The 24,740-nt window shown below is 38.9% G+C and overlaps 1 protein-coding gene across 2 annotated transcripts in view; it reads right to left on the reverse strand.

The window, feature by feature from the left end:
• Positions 1-268: 268 nt before the first annotated feature.
• Positions 269-24,740, reverse strand: part of LOC147035292 (myomesin-1-like) — a 95,513-nt gene continuing 71,041 nt past the window's right edge. For both annotated transcript variants that reach the window (XM_085896528.1, XM_085896517.1), the window contains exons 28-37: positions 24,371-24,438; positions 22,197-22,310; positions 19,305-19,392; positions 9,158-9,196; positions 8,975-9,080; positions 6,698-6,861; positions 5,497-5,533; positions 1,669-1,691; positions 1,463-1,518; positions 269-1,240 (exon numbers count right to left, since the gene is read on the reverse strand). In XM_085896528.1, coding sequence (XP_085752654.1) covers positions 947-1,240; positions 1,463-1,518; positions 1,669-1,691; positions 5,497-5,533; positions 6,698-6,861; positions 8,975-9,080; positions 9,158-9,196; positions 19,305-19,392; positions 22,197-22,310; positions 24,371-24,438 — 989 coding nt within the window. In that variant the 3' untranslated portion in view covers positions 269-946. The remainder of the gene's footprint in view (positions 1,241-1,462; positions 1,519-1,668; positions 1,692-5,496; positions 5,534-6,697; positions 6,862-8,974; positions 9,081-9,157; positions 9,197-19,304; positions 19,393-22,196; positions 22,311-24,370; positions 24,439-24,740) is intronic.

The following is a 24,740-nucleotide window of genomic DNA, read 5'->3' on the forward strand; positions in this document are numbered from 1 at the left end:
CGAAATTCCAAATTCCTACCCGAGCCAGCAGAGGGCATTGCATCATCAGCACAGCTCCTGCGTCCTTAAACAATGATGTTACCACGCAGCCTTGTGCTGCATAGGAACAAACGAAGAAGTCATTTATGGAACATTGTGATGGAAAATACCAGATAAGAATCAACACAAGCCCAGGTGAATTCTAACAGCTCGGTGATGCATCTGCTGAAACATTTTTTCCATAAAGGATATTTCCGCTATGGTCACAAATGCAAAAATACAGCGAAGCCATGATTGCAATCAATTTAATAGTGTGATGACATGTGGAAACATAGATACACACGGAAAGGTTGCATTACATTTTGGTTTATTATACTGGCCACACACAATGGTGAGGAAGTTATTTAGGACATGCCAACATTTTCAATTCCAAATCAGTGAAGCTCTGTATTCTGTCATGGCTAACACATAAAGATGTTCATTCTGTCTTGGCTAATGCAGACCTCTAACACATGAGGCTATTTCTGGTACCTCCATGCCTTAGGCGCATTCTACTTATGGTGTATGCAAACTGTTATAATATTTGACAACCCTGTCCTCCCTTCCCTTTTTCTCCAAATACTCCCAAAACTCCACTATCCATTATTTGCCCTCTTCTCCAACTTCAATACACTCCTTTCTTTCCTTTTTCTCTTCCATTCCTCAAAACTTTTTTGGAACGTAACTCCCTTCTCTTCCAAATGCAATATGTATAGCTTCCAGATGACCAATTATCAGGTATCCAATCTTCCTTTTATTTTCTTCTATGGTCACATTTCTTAAAGCCTATGCTTGCTTATCTTCACCCTATAATTCTCACCCAAAGAAAAGACAACCAAAAACCTCATACACTTTCCCAAGACTCTCTAAAGCTCTCTATCCTTACGATTTCCTCCTCAAAACCACCCAAAGTTCTTAAAATCAGATCCTAGCTAAGTACTCTTTGGCTACTTCCTTCAGAACCCTCCTCCTCCTCTGACATGTCCTCTGGCCTATACACACTGACTGTGAAGTCTCCTGTCTCACCCCCAAACTTGTTGCGAACGCGGATGCTGTACTTTCCCGAGTGCACGGTGTGGACTCCTCGTATAGTGAAGGCGGCATGGCGGCCATCCTCAAACTTGGTGCTGAAATGCTCGTCAAGCTCAAGCTCCCGGTCATTGTGCATCCAGCAAACTTCTGGAGTTGGGTCGCCCCACAGGCTACATGTCAGGTTGAGTGTCTGCGGAACATAGGGTATTAAAGAGCAGTTCAGAAAAACGGCCACTGCTTTGACTTGCGCCTACCTCCGCATATGTAATTGTGCAAGGTACTGTTTGAGAGTGAATCAATTCAGATTTTCACCAATACAATGTCACAAAAACTTCCTCAAACTGCAAAAGAAAAGTTTTACTCATTCCACTTTGAGCACAAATTAGTTCTCATCTCAGTGGCACAAACTCACCTTTCCTTCCTGAATTGCAACGACATCAGGAAGACCTCCAACTACTCGAGCACGATCTGAAAACAAAACCAGAAATCAATGTAGGTTTTTTCTTTTTTAAACTTGAAATGAAGCTTGTTACAGATATTTATATGTAGCCAAACCTCAACAATGCATGCAGCTCTGTTTATGTTCATTTGTCTTTATGGAAACAGAATCTCACTTACTTTTCTCAGCAAGAGCTGCCGCCCTGCAGTGGTGAAAGAGAGAATAAAACAGTTTGAGTATTGGTGAAATAAATTAGTAATTCAGAAATGACTTGGTGTTGGGCTAAAACTCTTCTACTGAAGAAACTGATAAAATCTGGTTTAAACACTTTAGCTTGATAAATTTAGAGTCTGCATGTTGCCCCACTGCCCCATTATTAGTGTGTGGCTTTCCACGTTCTGTCAACATGCTCATCCTTTAAAGCCCTGTCACACGTTGAGGTTTTAGCCAGCGTATGGCAAGGTATCAAAATGTATGCAAAACGCTGGCGTACACTGAACTATTGAGGTTTTTTTCCAGTTTTGGACTATTCATAACGAGTTGGACGTATGCATAATGTATTAGTAACGTACACAGAACGTTTCAATCACAAATAGATAACTTATACCAATGAATGCTGAGCGTGTTGTCGGCGTTCACAACCTATGTCCAACGATAGTCTAACTTATGCAGAGCGCGCGACAGCGTATCGCTGACGATCACGTGCCGTAGCCTATTAAAAGGCTGCAGCTCGACAAATCAAATCATAACCGCACTAGACATCAAAGTGTCAAGCCGCTGTCACACCTTGACGATTTGTTAGCATATGCCGACGTATGAAAAATTTGCCGAATACGCTGGCACACATCGAATACGTTATGGGTAGGTTTTGTATATGTTAAGAGCACACTGAAGCACGTTGAAGCACGCTGGCATACGTCGTAGTACGCCGAGTAGGTCGACAAATTTTCAGCATGTTGAAAATTTTTTGACGTATCCAGCGTATGATGCACACGTTCCGCATACGCTGGCATAAGTTGTAGGCACGTTACGCGATCGTTGCCACACATCAACACACGTTACTTGTAAGTTACTCATAAGTCGAAACACATCGAGGTAATGTTTAGCATACCCGAAACAAATTTCTAATCTATGAGTAACGTGCTTTAAACCTATGAGTAACGTATCTCCAACGCATATTGACGTATGTAGATGTATTTGACGTCTTCCCGATGACCACAGAACTTACTGAATGTGTTACTAACTTACAGCTACCGTATAATGACGTATTGGCAGCGTTTAGGGGAATTGGTATATAAAAATGGGGTTCACACAGGGGGAACCCGTCAGTGTTCCAGACTCCATGTTTTTTGTTTTGTTTTTTTTCTTCAGCATGACAGTGATGTTGACACTTCGATTTCTAGTGTGGTTATGATTTAAATCGTTGAGCGGCAGCCTATGAATTATACTATATTATAACCTCACTATAAATCGAAGTGTCAACATCACCATCATGCCGAAGAAAACAAAAAAACAAAGCTATGGAGTCTGGAACACTGACGCTAAACATTACCTCGACGTGTTTCGACTTATGAGTAACTTACAAATAACGTGTGTCGACGTGTGTCAACGATCGCGTAACGTGCCTACAACTTATGGCCAGCATTATGCGGAACGTGCGAGTCATACGCTGACATACGTCGAAAAATTTCAAGCATGGAAAATTTGTCGACGAGCTCGGCGTACTACGACGTATGCCAGCGTACTACGGCGTATGCCAGCGTGCTCTTAATGTATACAAAACTTACCCATAACGTATTCGATGTGTGTCAGCGTTTTAGACAAATTTTCATACGTCGGCATACGCTGGCTAAATCGTCAAGGTGTGACAGGGCCTTTAGCCTAGGTTTTGTTACTCTTTGAGAAAACAAAAATAAAATTATCGAACAGCCTCGATTATTTGTCAGATAGATAATAATAATTATAAACGTTTGAATTTGATGATTTAAATAAACTCCTTCATGAGCTTATACAATTAAGAGGAAAGTGATTTAAATATTTATACAATTCAATTTAATTAGCAGCTGCCTATGCAAGGTGATATCAATGAAAATACTCATCTCTACCAATACATGGGCAATATAATAGACTGTATGAATAAATTAAAAAAATTATACAATATCTAAGGCTCATAGAAGAGATTTTGTCCAAATATAATAGACAGTACAAGGACATTAATTTTTTTTAACTTAATGACCATAAATTGAATCCTGACCCAGCTATAAACTGTCATCATGGTGTTTCACAGGCTGGGTAGTTCATCAATGTGTGTGCCATCCCTCGAATGGACGTTCAACTGGCACCATGGCCAAATTGCAAATTCCTGTCCCAGCAAGCAGAGGACATTGCATCATCGGCACAACAGCTGCATGTTCAGAAAATGATGCCATGAAACAGTATGATTATTGGGGAAGTAACCTTCAAATCTGAAGAAAGCCGCTCATTCGAAACATCTGAACTGCCTTGTCAAATTTAATTATAATGCAGAAACTGCTAAGAACTCACGTAGGAGGCATCACTTATAACATACTACATGAAAAAAAAAATACTCGGTAGCATAATCGTTTGAGTGTGCACTCTGACTATGCTCGGTCCCCAATTCAATTCTGACCGTGGCCGAGGCATACCGAAGACCGAAAATGATATGTGATGCTTCCTTGCATGGTGTTCAGCATTTAGAGGATATAATATGGATAAACGTGCACAAATCAATACACGCCCCTCACAGGGAGCTGTTATGACGTTTAGAAATAATAATGTTTTTATGATGCACTGGAGTACAATTGACGTGTCTGATGTCATGTGACCATGTGTACATGAGTGGATAATTCTCAAAATCATGATGTTGCGATATTGCGATAACTCCATATGTAGAGTGGCAAATGACAGTATCCTTGGATGATATGTTTGTGCAGTTTTGAAAGAAAATGGACGATGTAGCTTTGCTTCTGTTGAACTGCTTTAGTTTACAGAACTAAGAGATGCATGTTTCAGCATCCTGCCAACTAAGTGAGGTTGAATACGAAAAGTGATGCTTTACAGACAAATTATTGACATTTTGTGTCAACACCGCTTCACATAGTAAATGCGTGTCAGACATTGTATTTAGAATATTAATGACTGATTTGGGTGATTACGATTTGTTGAAGTTATGATGATGGTTAAGATATACAGGTAGTGAACAAAAAAAAATGGAAACACTAATGTAGAGTCACTCGATAGGGCGTTGCGCCTCCATGTGTGACCAGTACTGCCTGTATGTACCGTGGCATAGACTCCACCAGCATCTGGAATTCTGCACGAGGGATGCGACACCATTCTTCCACGAGAAAGTTTATCAACTCACGCCTGTCTGATGGAGGTGGAAAACGCCGTCTCAGGCGTCATTCTGGAATATCCCATAAATGCTCTGTTGGGTTCAGATTTGGTGACTGAGAAGGCCATGACATATGGATAACATCAGTGTCATGCTCATCAAACCATTGGGTGACCACAGGTGTTCTGTGGATGGGGGCATTGGGGAGGTCTCCTCTTGCAGCCATAATTATAGACAACCAGGCCTGTGCAGCATTTTTACACATGACCGGCCGAAGCATGCGGGATGTTATTTCCTTAATTAACACATGGACCATGCATGTGTGGAAGCTGTTGCTTGGTGTCCCTCATTTACCCAGGTGTTTCCATTTTATTTATATTTTTTTTGGTATTTTTGTTTGGTATTTTTCACATCTAATAAACCTGACCTATACATTTTAAAGCAGAATTGCTGGAACTCTATGGTTTCAATCACTGTTTCAATGATCCAACAAGCATCCTCAGGATAGTGAGAAGGATAAACAAAAAGTATAAAGTTAAATGAGACCTGTAATGGTGAAGGCTCCCAATAAATGCTGCTTTGTTTTCCAAATAAGCATTTGTAACAAACTTTTTTGGTCATTACAAGGATGTTTGTCAACAAACGCACTTACTTCAGCCTTTGATATTCAGCAACAGCTTCATCAAAATCTGTAAAATAAAAATTCCTTTGTCAGACATTTCAACCTATTAACTCGTATTTCATACATTTCATGCATAATATGTTCGCTGCATCAAAGGAACCAATATGGACTGTAGAATACGTTGGTTCAGATACAGTACTGGAAATATGGAACTAGTGAAGAAGTAAAGTAATATGAATGGGAGTTGTAAAAGTTATACGAACAAGATGCTAACGACTGTCCAAGAAACACTACCAGTTGTGTTATTTATTTAACTTGTGTATATAAAGTTAGGTAAAAAAATTAAGAAAATATCCTATGATACAAGATATTCAGTGCCATCTTTGGTAACAGGCCTGTAAAGATGCCTCAAGCATTCCGTTAGGCGAGTGCATTGCCGGCATCTATATGAGATAGTATATAATGGTCAATCCTCCAACCTCCCTACTTGTGAGACCTGGTATCAGGAAGCTTTTTCTGTTTGTGGGAGTAAAGTTCACAGCTCATGCCTTGGAACAGAAAGAGTGGTCATGTTTCTTGGAATGAAATACGTCACCGTGTGAACAATGCATTATATACTCATTGTACTGCAAAGCATTCTCAATGGAAGTGTAACAGCTGAGAAGTAACAAAACCAAAAGGCTGAAATGGGAAATGGACCACAAAGAGCAAGATGAGCAAAGCTGGAGATATGTGCTCTTTCTCAGTAAATCCAAGTTGAAAATGTTCAGCAATGCTCTACAATAGTTAGTGTGTTCAAAAGTGGACAGAGCAATTGCTTTGCTTCCATAATAATTCCCAAATTATTCATGTCTCGTGATAATTCACCATTGAGGCATCATTTTGAAATCTATATAAGGATTACCACGATTAATATAATTGGTTATGTTGTGTATGTCTGATTGAAGGGTTTCCATCCATGTTCAGAGATAACAGAACAGAGTGGGTAATATGGACATGACTGTGTCCATGAACTGGAAGCATTGAAGTATGAGTACCATCAAAGAATGCGTAGAAAGAAATCATCAAAGAAAGAAATATATTAACTGTCATGATATTCAATCCTGATTGTTCGTCGATGCATATATAAGTAGGTGATGAAATGATAGGAGGTAAATACAGGAATTCGTTGAACTGACAATTAGGCATGAGACATTTAAGTAGTGTCAAATTTCGTTAAAGCAAAACTCACCATCGCCAGCGAGTTCAATGGTTCGTTGATGGGTCTTCTTACCATCGAACAACTCCAGGTTGTAGCGACCTTTGTCACGGTCATTTGGATTGGAAATGAGCAGCCATATCTGGTTATGTGTTACACCACTACGAGTCTTGTCTGTGGAAGCTAGTTTGGTGTTCCTGCATTAAACACAAAATTTTGCTTAGCTTTGCGCATTTGACTGACAAATAGATTTACTGCTGCTAAACATGGCTCATTTTTTTTTTCAAAGGACACTTGTTTATCTTGGTTTAAAACTTGTCCTTCAGTTATGATTTTACTGTTATGCAGTGAATTGAGAGTATACAAAGAAACTTACTCAAGAGCAAGACCCCAAAGGTAGACAACTATAGCAATAAGTCTTTCATAATGAAATGTCATATAATGGTCGACGAGTCTCATTTTTAATTATGGCATTCGTGAATAAACCGCCATTACCTCTACTGCCTCATCTTCATACCTCCTTACTTGTTAGACCTGGTATGGTATCAGGAAGCTTTTATGTTTGCTTGAGTAACATTCACAACTTCATCACATTTTGATCACATGTTGAGTAAAACAATGTACAGCAGCTTACAGATGGTCTAGGAATTAGTAAATTGGTTTGCATTATGTGGGTCTGGTAGAGGCACCATTGTGGAAATAAAAATTGGAGATGTTAAGAATATAATTTGGAGATGATAACACTCTAACACTCTCACTATGTCTCTCCGAAAGGACCATTTTGAACACCCTCCCCCCCCCCCATCTACTTTCGCAACAATCCTTTGGAAGAAGTCCTTTCTTTCAAGCTTCTGGGTCTCACAATCTGCCATGATCTTTCCTGTGAAAGCCACATTTCCAACTTGGCTTCCAAAGCCAGTCACCGACTGGGAATCCTCCATCGCGCAAAGTCCTTCCTCGGCCCACCTGAGCTCCTTACCACATACAAAGCTTTCATCCACAGCCTGATGGAGTACTGCTCTCCCCTAGGGCTGGCTCTCCTGCTTCTCACCTTTCTCGGTTTCACACTGTGGAAACCAAGGTATTTCGGATCATTGGCAGCTCCCACGATGAGGATGAGTATTTGGGCCTCTCACTCTCTCACCACAGGCAGGTCAGTGGTCTTTTTGTCTTCTACCGTATCCTCTCCGGTCTCGCCCCTCCCCCCCCTCCTGCGCTGTCTGTGATTTGTCCCCACCATATTTCTGCAGAGCGCTCAAGGTCCGCCAACAACCCCCTTCTGGTAAAACTATCAAAATCAAGAATCACTGCTCACCTTCAGTCTTTCATTCCTCTTTGTCCCCACCTTTGGAATAAACTCCCTCACTCTGTTCAATCCCATTCTTCCCTCCAGGCCTTCTAAACAGCTGTTCACCACCACCTCTTATCAAAATAAGATCCCCCATCAAAATAATCGATATTTTTTTTACCCCCATTAATCCACCCCAAATCCACCTCCTTCAAATTCCCTGCTTTCCTTCCTGAAAGTCCCTGTAGTGTCCATTTTGTATACCCCATGTTCCCCACCCCCATCCCTCCCCCTTCCACAGATCTCCTAATGTCTCTGTTCCTCACTGTTTTAACCTTCCCACACCCCTCTTGCCTCATGCCCCCCTTGCTGTGCATTGTGTGTTAGCTCTCATATGAGCCTTGACAAGGTATACAAAAAAAACAAAAAACAAACAACAAAAAACAAGCCAATTATATAATGCCACACCCTTAATTGATCATCAATTGATCTGCACAAAAAGCCGACTGAACAAAAGTCAATCGGATCCCTCCTGGTCCCGTAAAACTTCAAATTGGCAAATATGGCATTGATTAGGTTGCATTTAGAAAAATGGCCTGGTTATAAACCTGGTCCACTCACAATGAAACGGGTCATTTAACCTCAAAAGAACAATATTTAACCAATATGTGCCAATGGAGAATAAATGACAAACAGACTTCCACAGGTGATACTGACTCAGGAAACGTCAGTATATTCCAAGATTTGATTCGTTCAACAAGGGGGAACAGGAAATTGCACACATTAAGAACAGTACTCTCCTCGAAAATAGGTCTAAGGGAAAGTTAGCATCTTTACTCTGGTTACGTGACAGCTGGAATGATGTCCCTCCAAAGGATTGCATCCTTTTCTGGTCCCACATTATACGAACAGTTTAGATAGTTCTTTCTGAACCTAGAACCACATAACAAGAGGCTAGCATGCTACAGAGAGCAACCGTGCTGCCTCGATTGTTAACAAGCTTAACGAAAAAGGCACTCTACCTCTGAAACCAAGAGATCTTGAGTTCCTCAGGATAGAATGCGACGTGACTGTACAGTTTGATCCCTTCAGCGGTTGGCTGCATCTTGAGGGGTGTTGCAGACTCCGCTGTAACAAGGAAAATCACGATAAATAAAGATAATCGGACTGGTGGACTTTTTATAATGTGTGTGCATGTAACTTACCGCTGTATCTTGCAACCTCCTTCATGAGTTCATCAAACACTAGAAATAAACAAACACCGGGACAAAGTGAGAGGCAGCAATGCAATCTAGCACATTCGCAGCAAGACCAAAAAGTCATGTTTTGATGAAAAACACAATTGGCCTTTATCCCTTTGTATTCATAGTACATTTCAGTAGAAATTGACAATGACTGAGACATTTTCAACAATAACCATATTTGTGTTTTAAACACCTTATGAGGAGTTGAAATAGTCACAAAAATATTCTCACAAATTCACAAATGGGGAAATTTCAAAATGGCCATCAATGGAGCTTCATCATGTCCTGTATAACTTCTGCTAAGTAAACGCTTTCTATGCATGGATTTATCAATTAAATTAGAGGAAAACACAAACATACAATATATTGTGTCCCCATACCAAGTTTGTGGCTAAAGGCCCAGTCACACCTTGACGTTTTAGCCAACGTATGCCGATTTTTGAAATTTTTTTCTAAAACGCTGGCACACATTGAATACGTTATGGGTAAGTTTTGATAACATTGAGAGCACGCTGAAAAACACTGCCATACGTCGTTGTACGCTGGCTTTAAACGTTGTACTTTCGGTTGTCCTCAAATTTTTGCATGCTTGAAATTTCACGACGTATGCCGGCGTATGATGAACACGTTTCGCTACGCTGGCCACAAGTTGTATGCACGGTCTGCGATCGTTGACAGACGTCAACACATGCTACTTGTAAGTTAATCATAAGTTGAGACATGCCGAGTTAATGTTTAGCGTACCCGAAACTTATTTCTAACCTATGATTAATGTGTTGTTGGCACGTTACGCGATCGTTGCCACACGTCGACAGACGTTACTTTTAAGTTACTCATAGGCTGAAAGACGTCGGTATAATGGATCGTCCTTGCGTCAGCGTCCACGGCCACGGCCAGGACACTTATTTGCAGCATTCTTCAAACTTTTCTTCAGCATGACGAGGATGTTCACACTTCGATGTCTAGCTTGGCTATGATTCCAATTGTCCATCGGCAGCGTCTATTTAAAATAGTCGAGTTTGAGCATTTTAACACGTTCAGAAGAAACGCTTCAAATTTCCAAACCCCAGCGTCAAAAAACAAAGGCGAGTGACAGCAATTTAAATCGTTCATTGTAAACAATGAAAAGAGTTGAGTGGTACCGTTTAAAAGTCGTTGAGTGTAAAAAAAAATCCAATTGTTGAGCGCAAGTGTCTACTTTCAATAGTGGAGTTTGAGCGATTTAGCACGTTCAATAGAAACGATTAAAATTTCCGAGCGCCAGCGTCAAAAAACAAAGGCGAGTGACAGCAATTTAAATCGTTCATTGTAAACAATGAAAATAGCTGAGTGGTACCGTTTAAAAGTCGTTGAGTGTAAAAAAAAATCCAATTGTTGAGCGCAAGCGTCTACTTTGAATAGTGGAGATGCAGCCATTTAAATCGTTGAGTGGCAGCCTATGAATAGCAAACCCCACGTCACCGGCAAAGATAAACTGCCGCACGATATGGATAAGTTAGGCTATCATTGGGCATAGTTTGTGAACGCCGGCTACACGATAATTATTCGTTGGTATACCGTATCTATAAGTTAACGAAGCGCTCTATGCACATTAATGTTCATTGTGCATTTGTCCAACCCGTTGTAAATAGACCAAAATCGTAAAAACAAGCCATAGCTCATTTTTGAAAAAGCCCCATAAAAATTAGCCACGAAGAACTTCGAAGAATGGTGCAAAGATGTCTCCTACCCGTGGACACGCGGACGCAAGGAGGATCCATCATAACCCACACCCACCCCCTCACACTCACCTACTACTGCCAACATGAACAAACTACTACTAATACTAATACTAATACTAATACTAATACTAATACTGTTACTGCTGACATGGACATCGACTCAAAAAGGACTCGAAAACACTGTTGGTTTCCCATTTTATGAGCAGCATTTTTATATACCAATTCCCAAAACCGCTGGGAACACGTCTTTATATGGCAGTTGTAAGCTAGAAACACGTTAATTTTTTTTTTTTGTCGACCGGAAGATGTCATTGGAATACGTCTACATACGTCGATGTGTGTTGGGACTACGTAAAGAATTGGTTCAAAGCACGTCAAACATAAGTTAGAAATAAGTTTCGCGTAAAAAAGACATTACCGCGACGTGTTTCGACTTATGAGCAGTATATAAGTAGCCTTTGTGGACGTGTGTAAGCGTCCAAATATCGTGTGTAAAACCTATCCCCATCCCATGCGGAACGTGTGTCATACGCCGAATACGTCGTAAAATTTTGAACATGTTTAAAATTTCTTGACGTACTCTACTTACTACGACGTATGATAGTGTACTTTACCGTTGTACTCACGTATACCAAACTTACTCTTTCTGTATTTGACGTGCCCCAACGTTTTAGACACATTTTTCTTAGGTCGGCATACGCTGGCAAGATCGCCAAGGTGTGACCGCGATGTTGACACTTCCGTTTCTAGGGCAGTTATGATTCGAATCGTTGTGGATCAGCCTTTTAATAGGCTACGTCACAACATCGTCGGCGATGCGTGCAACACGCTATGCCTAAGTTAGACTATCGTTGGGCATCGGTTGTGTAGGCCGACAACAGGTTCAGCATTCGTTGGTATAAGTTATCTATAACACAACGAAATGTTCTGTGTCCATTACAAAAGGCCCAGTCACACGTTGACGTTTTGGCCAACGTTTGCCGATTTTTAAATTTTTTTTCTAAAACGCTGGCACACGGTGAATACGTTATGGGTAAGTTTTGATAACATTGAGAGCATTCTGAAAAACACTGCCATATGTCGTTGTACGCTGGCTTTAAACGTTGTACTTTTCGGTTGTCCTCAAATTTTTGCATGCTTGAAATTTCACGACGTATCACGGCGTATGACTCACACGTTCCGCTACGCTAGCCACAAGTTGTATGCACGGTCTGCGATCGTTGACAGACGTCAACACATGCTACTTGTAAGTTAATCATAAGTTGAGACACGTCGAGGTAATGTTTAGAGTACCCGAAACTTATTTCTAACCTATGATTAACGTGTTGTTGGCTTGTTACGCGATCGTTGCCACACGTCGACAGACGTTACTTTTAAGTTACTCATAGGCTGAAAGACGTCGGTATAATGGATCGTCCTTGCGTCAGCGTCCACGGCCACGGCCAGGACACTTATTTGCAGCATTCTACAAACTTTTCTTCGGCATGACGAGGATGTTCACACTTCGATGTCTAGCTTGGCTACGATTCCAATTGTCCATCAGCAGCGTCTATTTAAAATAGTCGAGTTTGAGCGTTTTAACACGTTCAGAAGAAACGCTTCAAATTTCAAAACACCAGCGTCAAAAAACAAAGGCGAGTGACAGCAATTTAAATCGTTCATTGTAAACAATGAAACTAGCTGAGTGGTACCGTTTAAAAGTCGTTGAGTGTAAAAAAAATCCAATTGTTGAGCGCAAGCATCTACTTTCAATAGTGGAGATGCAGCCATTTAAATCGTTGAGTTTATCATTTAAATCGTTCAACACAAGGACGATCCATCATAACCCACACCCTCCCCCTCACACTCACCTACTACTGCCAACATGAACAAACAACAACTAATACTAATACTGATACTGATACTGATACTGATACTGATACTGTTACTGCTGACATGGACATCGACTCAAAAAGGACTCGAAAACACTGTTGGGTTCCCCTTTTATGAGCAGCATTTTTATATACCAATTCCCAAAACCGCTGGGAACACGTCTTTATATGGCAGTTGTAAGCTAGAAACACGTTCATTTATTTGTTTCTGTCGACCGGAAGACGTCATTGGAATACGTCTACATACGTCGATGTGTGTTGGGACTACGTAAAGAATTGGTTCAAAGCACGTCAAACATAAGTTAGAAATAAGTTTCGCGTAAAAAAGACATTACCGCGACGTGTTTGGACTTATGAGTAGCTTATAAGTAGCCTTTGTGGACGTGTGTAAGCGTCCACATATCGTGTGTAAAACTTATCCCCATCGCATGCGGAACGTGTGTCATACGCCGAGTACGTCGTAAAATTTTGAACATGTTTAAAATTTATTGACGTACTCTTCTTACTACGACGTATGATAGCATACTTTAGCGTTGTACTCACGTATACCAAACTTACTCATACCGTATTTGACGTGCCCCAACGTTTTAGACACATTTTTCTTAGGTCGGCATACTCTGGCAAGATCGCCAAGGTGTGACCGCGATGTTGACACTTCCATTTCTACGGCAGTTATGATTTGAATCGTTGTGCGTCAGCCTTTTAATAGGCTACGTCACGACATCGTCGGCGATGCGTGCAACGCACTATGCCTAAGTTAGACTATCGTTGGGCATCGGTTGTGTAGGCCGACAACAGGTTCAGCATTTGTTGGTATAAGTTATCTATAACACAATGAAACGTTCTGTGTCCATTACCAATGCGTTATACATAAGACCAAGTCGCTATGAATACGTCCAAATCTTTAAAAAAAACATCAAAAGTTCAACGTAAGCCAGCGTTTTACATACATTTTAATAAGTTGCCATCGCTGGCTAAAACCTCAAGGTGTGACCGGGCCTTTAGGTCGGCATACCCTGGCAAGATCGCCAAGGTGTGACTGCGATGTTGACACTTCCATTTCTACGGCAGTTATGATTCGAATCGTTGTGTGTCAGCCTTTTAATAGGCTACATCACGACATCGTCGGCGATGCGTGCAATGCGCTCTATGCCTAAGTTAGACTATCGTTGGGCATAGATTGTGAGGTCAACATCGGCCCAAGGTTAACAACTAAGTTGGTATTTCTAAAATCCTCAATTTTCATCACATTGATTTGAAATTTGAAGAAAATTTATGTTTCAGGTCACTGAATTCAAGCAGTGAATCATTTTTTGAGGTCAACATCAACCAAAGGTCAACAACTAAGTTGGTATTTTTAAAATCCTCAATTTTTATCCCATTAACTTGAAATTTGAAGAGCATTTTTATGTCAGGTCGCTGAATTCAAACACATTAATTTTGAGGTAAACATAGGTCAAAAGGTCAAAATGGGCCAAAAGGCCAATTTGGGCCAAATTTTCTAAATCCTCAATTTTCAACCGATTCAGTTGCAATTTGAAAAGGATATGCAAATAAGATCAATGAATTCAACCACTTATTAATTTTGTGGTCACCATAGGTGAAAAGGGCAACATAGGCCAAATTTCTAAAAGCCTCAATTTTAATCCAATTAACTTGAAATTTTAATACGTTGCCATCGCTGGCTAAAACGTCAAGGTATATATATATATATATATATATATATATATATATATATATATATATATATATATATATATATATATATATATATATATATATATATATCACAATGTCTCAAAAAGTTGTTAACGGATTTGGATGAAACTTTGTGGAGAGTTTGGGTGTGTGACCTTGACGAATGGATTTGATTTTAGTGAAGATCCGAATTCGGATCTGGGTACGATAGTTATTTAATTACCTTCGCATTCTGCGAAAGGTTATGTTTTGGTCGGCGTGTATTTATTTATTTATTTATTTATTTGTAATCTTGTGATTCGTATAACTCAAAAAGTATTAAACCGAATTGCATGAAATTTGGTGGGATGATTGGTTATTAGCCAGGAAGCATTCGTTTAGATTTTGGGATCGTTTGGGTCAAAGGTCAAGGTCAAGGTCACAAAAAGGTCAAAATAGTCTTTTACGATAACACGGTCAATTTTTATTCAATTTGCATGCAACTAACGCCAAAATGTTCAGAATTCAATGCCTCATCTTGTGATATGCAATATGACACAATGACGCCCATACTCTTGTTACCGATTAGGGGTCAAAGGTCAGGGGCGCCACGACCTTGAAAAATATGCGGTTTTTGTCATAACGCGGTCAATTCTTGTCCACTTTACATGAACCCAGCACCAAAATGTTCAGAATTTAATGCCCAATCTTGTGACACAATGACGTCATAACACATGTCACCGGTTGGGGTAAAATGTCGGGGGGGGGGGGTCACTCCCTTGAAAAATATTCGGTTTTCGGCATAACTCAGTCAATTCTTATTCGATTTGCATGAAACCAGCATCAAACGAGATTACCTTCTCTTGTTGAAACGTTGTATTCACCGAGCTTGCAAGTGAAGATTCGCCAAAACGACGTGAGTTGATTGTTGTTTAGTCCGTAGCCCCCGAAAGTCGGCGCGGGGGGGGTCATGACATCATAGATATGTGATTTGTGTCATAAGACCATTCAATGAAACCAGTTCCCCACACTCATACCAAGAAAAAAAAAGTAGTGGCGGCGAAGGTATGCGCTCTATGAGTGCCCGTTCTAGTTTTTTAAGTGATTCTTCACCATTGAGAGATCAGGCTAAAAACGATATATAGCATGATATTTCAAAAATCTATTTGGCCTGGTATGTTCTCGTGGATCAGTTATGACATGATGGAGGTATGTGATCCACTGGTTGCCCTTCTAGTTTACATAACATTCAGCCCCCTGAGTCAATACTTTGAAGAAGTGCATTTGGCAGCGATTACAGCTTCGAGGTTTCTTGGGTATGTCAATCAGCTTTGCACATCTGGATTTGGGTATTTTCTCACATTCTTCCTTGGAGATTTGCTCAAGCTCTGTCAAGTTGGATGGGGAGCATCGGTGAACATCAATCTTCAAATCTTTCCACAGATTCTCAATGGCATTCAAGTCTGGGCTTTGGTTGGGCCACTCAAGGATGTAAACGTATGCTTAAGGTCATTGTCCTGTTGGAAAGTAAATCTTTGCAGCAGTCTCAGGTATTTTGCACTCTGAAGCAGGTTCTCTTCAAGGAATTGCCTGTATTTGGCTCCAGTCATTGTTCCCTCTCTCCTTAAAAGTCTCCCAGTCCCTGCCACTTAAAAGCATCCTGAGAGCATGATGCTGCCACTACCATGTTTCATGGTATGGATGGTGTTAGATGGATAATGAGCTTTTCTCAGTTTCCACCAGACATAGCATATTGCATTCAGCCTAAAGAGTTGAATTTTCATCTCAGCAGACCACAGAATCTTTTGCCTCATGGTCTCAGAGTCTTTCTTGTGCTTTTTTGAAAACTCCAGGCATGCTGTCATGTTCCTTTTTCTCAGGATTAACTTCCACCTGGCGACTCTCCCATAAAGCCGAGATTTGGAAAGTGCTGCAGAGACCGATGTCCTTCTGGCAGGTTCTCCCATCTCAGCCAAAGAACTCTGTAGGTCTGTCAGAGTGGTCGCTGCATTCTTGATCACCTACCTGACCGAGCTCCTTCTTACCCGGTTGCTCAGTTTGGTCAGTCGGCCAATTCTAGCTAGGAAGAGTATGGGTGGTTACAAATTCTTTCCATTTCCTAATTATGGATCTCACTGTGCCCTTGGGAATTTCAACACTCTCGAAATTGTTATATGCCTCCTCACAATTCTGTCTCGGAGTTCTAAGTACAGTTCCTTGGACTTCGTGGTGGAGTTTCTGCTCTGGCATGCACTTTCAACTGTGGGACCATATATAGAAATGTGTGTTTCTTTCTAAATCATGTCCAATCAATTGCATTGGCCACAGGTGGACTCCAATCAAGTTGTTGAGACATCTCAAGGATGATCAAAGGAAATTGGATGCACCTGAGCTCAATTTGGAGTGCCATAGCAAAGAGGTTGAATACTTATTGATGCAAGACTTTTGAGCTTTTCATTGTTAATTATTTTGTAAAAAATTCTCAAATTTTTTTTTTTACTTTGACATTATAGAATATCATGTGTAGATCAGTGACAAAAAAAAAATCTCAATTTATTCTATTTTAAATTCAGGCTGCAACACAAAAAAATGAAAAAAAAAATCAGGGGATGTGAATACTTTCTGAGGGCACTGTAAGTGTTGTTTGCTCCTACAAGAGCTTGTATCTATCAGCAGTTCTGAAGGTGCTGGTGCCTTGGTCGGTGATAATGAGTAGAAATGAGCCATTCTTCACTTTGTATCCATATTCCTCCATAGTTAGTATAGTCTCTTGGATGAGGCCATGTTCTGATTTGGTGATGTACTCGAAGACTATGAAAATGCATGGCTCTTCCGTTTGGTGGCACACTCAACAAGCACATACTTTGGAGAGATCACATTTAGATAGCACAGTTCATCCAACCACTATGTTCTTGCACCACCACTGTACAAGGTTAGCACAAATTTCTCTACAACATCTTGTATTGCATTATTTGATGCTGTGATGTCCCCAAATATCAGTTCATCTGCTCTCCATTTATGTGATGACTGGAGCACACTCAGTGGTTTAATTTTACCGATGCCATACAAAGCTGATATGGTATCATATCCTGATATAGCATGGGCAAATGGTAGACATATACACAACTCTCTCCCAAACACTTCCTTTGAAACTTTGATGGATATGGTTTGATGTCTCATCTGTAAGAATATATCAACAGAACTGCTTGAATTGTGGAGTAGCAAGATCGAAATATCTGTCTCATCTGCAATGGCAATCATAACTCTCGGAGTTTGTGACAGTTGCAGTGCCTTTCTTATGATCACTACATCTGCATAACCTTCTTCACCAGCATGTTATACTTCAATCCCAGTTTAAGTTGGATGATTTACAAGCAATTTGATGAATTTTTGTTTATTTCACTTGTTTGAGAGAGAAAGGCCATCTGCTTTCCTGGAACAGGTGTCTTGTCTTAAACAACAATTTCAGGAAATGTTTCTTGAAGGTGACGACACTTCTGCTCATGATCCTTGGATGTTACACTACCACAACTGTCACATATCACCCACAAGGGAAATCCAGATCTTCTGTAATGCAACACATCAGCTACAAAAGAGTCACAAACTGATTTCATTGTCCCAATCTTTGACCAAGGAATGTGGCGTAGCAGTGCACAGCCATCAAACACTCTACTAGCAGAGTCTTCAGCTCTTTGGTGAACAATATTATTGCTTATTTTAATGATATACTTTACCAGTTTTGACACTTTCTCATGCTGCCATCATCTTAGAAAAATGCAGGAGATATTGTTGCAATTTCATATGAAAATACACTTTCATCTGGAGGACCACTCATGTAAGCAGTGGAGAGCAAGCGACGGAAGAGATCCTCAGAGGACCTATGGTAGAGCTTCTCAGAGGACATCTACTGTGACTTTGTCAAATTCCTGTTAACTTGAGCTGTGGTGGCCTATAAGTGATGTGGATAAGGGTAATAAACTAAATATAATTAATAAAATAATTACCAAGTTAAACATCGTGGGATTAAATCATGATACTTGTATATTTTGGAACAAAATGGTGTATAATGTGTCCATATGATCATTAAAATCAAGTGTTTCCAACTTTTCAAACAAACATACCTGAACATATTTAGATAAAATGTTTGCTTATTTTAAACAAAATAATGAGATTTTTAAAAGAAACATGTTCCAGTAATAAGTGACAGTTATTAATTATATTATTTTATATTTATCAGAAAGTATTCACAACATTTTATGCCATAAATAAGAGTATTTGTGAATCATTATCATCTAAACCTGGATAACACATTATTTACAGTTTTGTAACAGGTCATATACTTTGAATAAAAAACAGGGTTCCCAATGTGTGAATTTATGAGAATTATTCTGCAGATACAGGACAATCACATAAAGCATTTACCACCAAAAAACGGTTATTATTGAAAATGTCTGTGTTGGCGTATTTTCATTTCAATTTCTACTCCACTATCATTTTATACACTAGCATTTTATTTTGAATTTACATGTTTCATTTGGCATTTATTTTTAATTATCATTTTATTTCTTAATTTTTAATTTTGTTGTTTCCATTCCATTCCATTTGCCACTATTTTTTTTTTTCGCATTTATCGATTATTTATTGATTCATGAACTTACTACAATCAGATACTCAGCATAATAAATTTGTATCCATATTCCTCCATAGTTACTATAGTCTTTTATACACCTCAAGAATAGTTGGCCATAATATTTCCTCAACATATCCTATCGTTCAAAATGATTTACAAATGCAATGTAAAAACGCATCCAACAAAAAAGCAATCCAGTTACATCACACCTTCATCCATTAGCCTGAGTGTGCTGGTATCTTCTCCTCGGTTATCCTTTAGGTCGACTTTATACATCCCCGCATCTTCACGGGTGATCTACACAGAGCATGGAGGAACACATATGCAAGTAGAATGAAGCGGCTTTTGCGAACATGTTGAAGAGTTCTCACCTGACAACCTAAATCAAAAACAAATTCAGCCAGGCAATATATACAGTGCCATCAGAAAGTATTTACACCCCTCGACCTTTGTCATATTTTGTTGTTACATCCTGAATTTAAAATGGATTAAATTTAAAAATATTTTTTCACTGATCTCCACAAAAGTCCCCATAATTACAGTGAAAACATGTTTTTCGAATTTTTTACAAATTAACTCAACATGAAAAGCTGAAATGTTTTGCGTCAATAAGTATTCAACCCCCTGAGTCAATACTTTGTAGAAGCGCCTTTGGCAGTGATTACAGCTTCGAGTCTTCTTAAGTATGTCTGTATCAGCTTTGCACATCTGGATTTGGGGATTTTCTCGCATTCTTCCCTGCAGATTCGCTCAAGCACTGTCAAGTTTGATAGGGAGCATCGGTGAACAGCAATCTTCAAGTCTTTCCACAGATTCTCAATGGGATTCAAGTCTGGACTTTGGCTGGGCGACTCAAGGACTTTCACATTCTTGTTCTGAAGGCCTTTCAGTGTTGATTTGGCTACATGCTTGGCGTCATTGTCCTGTTGGAATATAAATCTTTGCTGCAGTCTCAGGTCTTTTGCACTCTGAAACAGGTTATCCACAAGGATTTGTCTGTACTTGGCTCCATTCATTGTTCCCTCTATCCTTACAAATCTCCCAGTCCCTGCCACTGAAAAGCATCGCCGTAGCATGATGCTCCTCCCACCATGTTTCATGGTAGGGATGGTGTGAGATGGGTGAGGTGCTCATGTGCTCGGTTTCTGCCAAAAGTAGCGCTTTGTATTCAGGCCAAAGAGTTACATTTTCGTCTTTTCTGATCACAGAACCTTTTGCCTCATACTGTTAGAGTCTTGCATGTGGCCTTTTACAAACTACAGACATCCTGTCATGTGCCTTTATCTCAGGAGTGACTTCCATAAAGCCTAGATTTGTGAATTGCTGCAGAGACCGTTGTCCTTCTGGCAGGTTCTCCAAGCTCAGCCATGGAACTCTGTAGTTCTGTTAAGGTGGTCATTGGGTCCTTGGTCACCTCCCTGAGTTGCTCAGTTGCTAAGTTTGGTTGGACAGACAGCTCTGGGTAGAGGCTGGGGAGTTACATATTATTTCAATTTCCTAATGATGGATCTCACTGTGCTCTAGGGAACTCTCAACACTCTAGAAATTGTTTTATGCCCGTCCCCAGATCTATGCCTTCTCACAATTTTATTCTTCAGTTGTACAGATAGTGTCTTGGACTTCATCGTAGAGTTTCTGCTCTGACATGCACTGTCAACTGTGGGACCCCATTCAAAAAGGTGTTTCTTTCCAATTATGTCCAATCAATTTAATTGGCCACAGGTGGACTCCAATCAAGTTGCAGATATCTCAAGGGTTATCAAAGAAAATTGGATGCCTGAGCTCAATTTGGAGTGTCAGAGCAATGGGGTTGAATAACTTATTGATGCAAGACATTTTAGCTTTTCATTTTTAATTAATTTAGAAGGATTTCCAAAAACATGTTTTCACTTTATCATTATGGGGTATTTTGTCTAGATCAGTGACAATTTTTTTTCTTAGATAATCCATTTTAAATTCAGGCTGTAACACAACAATAATTGAAAAAAGTTGAGGGGTGTGAATACTTTCTGAAGGCATATTACACATATATATATATATATATATATATATATATATATATATATATATATATATATATATATATATATATATATATATATATATATACATACATACATAGATTGTTCAATCATCTGTGTTGGGAACAATCATCTGGGTGGCAGACGGATGGTTGTTCTTTGAGGATTATGCGGTTTTACTGTGTGAGACATAATCATATTCTTTCCATTTCCATAATAATATTATTTCTTTCCATTTCATCCTGGCTGTTATGCCAATGCTCACCATTACAACCAGGAGGTACGACTGATGTATAAACAATGAATGTGGTCATCATTGGTTAGATATTTATTGGTATTCCATTCTGATGAGTGAAAATAAGGCCCGAAATTTGGATCAGACGTTCCATTTGATGTTTAACTGATGTTCATCATGTAATCTTTGTCTGTTTATAAAGGTTGCTGGATTGGAGGTGACACTTTGATGTAGGACTGTCGGTTGTAGATCAGGGGTGCTTCTTATGCTCCACACATATATATATATATATATATATATATATATATATATATATATATATATATATATATATATATATATATACATATATATATATATATATATGTATATATATATATATATATACATATATATATACATATATATATACATATATATATACATATATATACATATATATATACATATATATATACATATATATATACATATACATATATATACATATATATACATATATACACATATATATACATATATATATATATATATATATATATATATATATATATATATATATATATATATATATATATATACATATATATATACATATATATACATATATATATATATATATGTACACACACATATATACACACACACACACACACACACACACACACACACACACACACACACACATATACATGTATATATATATATATATATATATATATATATATATATATATATATATATATATATATATATGTTCATACAAACAATTTCCTCATATTATTCATCAAATAGATTGTATTTTTAATTAGAATATCATTTTTTTTATAAATGAATAAATTTACCTGTGTTATTAAAAATGTAAAAACTCCACTTTCAAAGTCATGATCCTTCTCCTCCATAATATGACTGTCATCCTTAAACCAGTTGATCTTCGTGTCCTTTCTGATGTTAGCCACCTGGAAGGGGCAAAATAAGCAGTAGCATGCAATTCATCAACAATAAAGGCTCTATTTACCTGAGTGCAATGATAACTTTGGTGGCAATATAAATAAATACTCCAGTAACCATGTCAATCAATTGTTATTACAAATAACTGAGTGACAGAATGGAGACGTTTAAGGATCTACAGAATGCGCCTGTTAGTGTTCCCATCTGAAATAATGGCTCATGATGCAGGTACTCATGTTCGAACCCCATATTCCAGTAGTTTGTGTCCATTGTCCAGCAGTACTCTTTTTCTTCTTTTGGCTGCTCCCGTTAGGGGTCGCCACAGCGGATCATCCATATGATCTGCATAGTGATTTGGCACATGTTTTACGCCGGATGCCCTTCCTGACGCAACCCTGGTTGCCTCTTACGACACAGGGATACTATAGATAGTCCATTGTCCACCAGTACATCATGCAAAAAAAAACTGGAGACTATTAACTTCATATCAAAACCTAGGAGGTAGTGAGCTCAACCTAGAAATACTCAGTTGCTTCAGTCTGTTCGGTGACCTCAATGATCAGTAGAAACGCTTTGACTTTACTACAAGTGTCACATCTTCGAGGCTTCCGATTATGGCTTCCTTCCTGGTCAGATGCCATCATCCCTGCTCTAAGAGGCTGACGTCTAAAGCAGAAAGTACTTGTCCTGGAACTGTCCTGTTTTACAGTTTTTGTTAACTGTTGGTGTAAATGTATTTATGTTCTGCATTTACGCGTCTCACCAAGTGCTTTCACCTGTGCTGGGTTCTTGTGTCCTCATCTGTACCACGTGGTCTTATATTGTGGGTCTCGTTTAGGAATATCGCTGTTTCCTCCCAGTCCTCTTTGACTGTTCGTTTCTTTCCCCTGTTTGATTCCCACTGTCAGTAGATTGCAGTCTTCCCCCACTGTCGTCTTGCTCTTCCATAAGCCTCAATTTCTCAGAAAAAAATCTGTTCCTTGGGAATTAACCATGGTGAGGTCAGCTTTTATTATCAATTCATTTAAAGTGGTTGCTCTTTCTTTGTTTCAGGAATGATAGTCTATAAACAAGATGTTTTACGTTAATAAAATACAGTTCAACTTCTGGAGATAAGTCCACAATCCTCCTGTCATTGCATTATGGAGAGTAATAACTAAAACGAACATGATTAGGTTAAAGTACAAAGAAGCACCAAATTGGAACAAAAATAAGAAATATAATGGTGTATTTCAATAATGAGGTGGGCCTACTTAGTATTCTTTTATGAGCACTTGTCATATGATGCTGTGACCACAAGCACAAATCCAATATACTGCGTTCATTTGTCCACTACCCACTAAATAATGACTTTTCATTGAATACATCCATAATCTCCTTTGATGTGCCTTAAATGAAGGTGGAAAGAGGTAGTTGTCATTTTTAATAATAAATCCTATTCTGTCATAAATTATGAATCGAACATTGAAAATAATGGCTTCTGCATGATTGTAATCTCAAGACAGAAGCTGAACTTCCGCCAGCTCAGAGCCACCCAGTGTTTCACGCATTCCTTAAGAAACCCTCACCTGCTCACCCTCCCAAAGTCTAGACTCAAACCCACCTGCATTCATCCGTCCCTTTATTATCCCGATTGTGGAATCGTCTCCCTGTGTTGATTCTCTTGTCCTCCTCGTTTCAGTCTTTCAAACACACTGCCAATCACGATATATATATATATATATATATATATATATATATATATATATATATATATATATATATATATATATATATATATATATATATATATATATATATATATTCCATGCACATCTGAGGTCTCTGACACAAATGATGATTCTTTCACATTCTGTTTCTCCACCAGTCATTGTTACTCTTTTTTGTGTTAGTCTCATTTTTCTCCTTGTATATGAGCATTTTGCCACACTCTGATAGATGGGGAACCTGCTGCCCTGTATCATTGAACTCCTCCATTAGCCTAGACCCTTGGATGAGAATAAAAATATATTAAAACTAATTTCATCTTCACATTCTATTTTACAACTTGTAAAGCCAGACAGCTTACCTTGCACAAAAGTAACACGTCACAGTGCTCAGTGACTTCCCACCTAAGATATTCAGCAAAGTGTGGCCCTGCAGGAAGAGATGAGAAGATTTGAAAATTTCTTACCTCAATTAGATTTCAAAATCGAAATTTTTAATCTGAATGCAAAATCTTTCAGAACATATTTGTAATTGTCAACACAATTTGTTATCAGACATTTTGCTTTCACAAACACACAGGTGTAAACGTTGAATTTTTTTTAAAACCAAGTTGTAAAGTTATTTTGTTTTCATGAAAACTGTTGCAATCTTTTCTGTGAAAACAAGGTTGAAAAGCTTTTTCTTCAACAGAATATAAAAGCAGTCTTTGTGAAAGTGAGTGTTGATTTGCA

The sequence above is a fragment of the Eptatretus burgeri genome, chromosome 1 (genome assembly GCF_056783735.1).
Source record: "Eptatretus burgeri isolate ZD-2024b chromosome 1, Ebu_testis_v1, whole genome shotgun sequence".
NCBI lineage: Eukaryota > Metazoa > Chordata > Myxini > Myxiniformes > Myxinidae > Eptatretus > Eptatretus burgeri.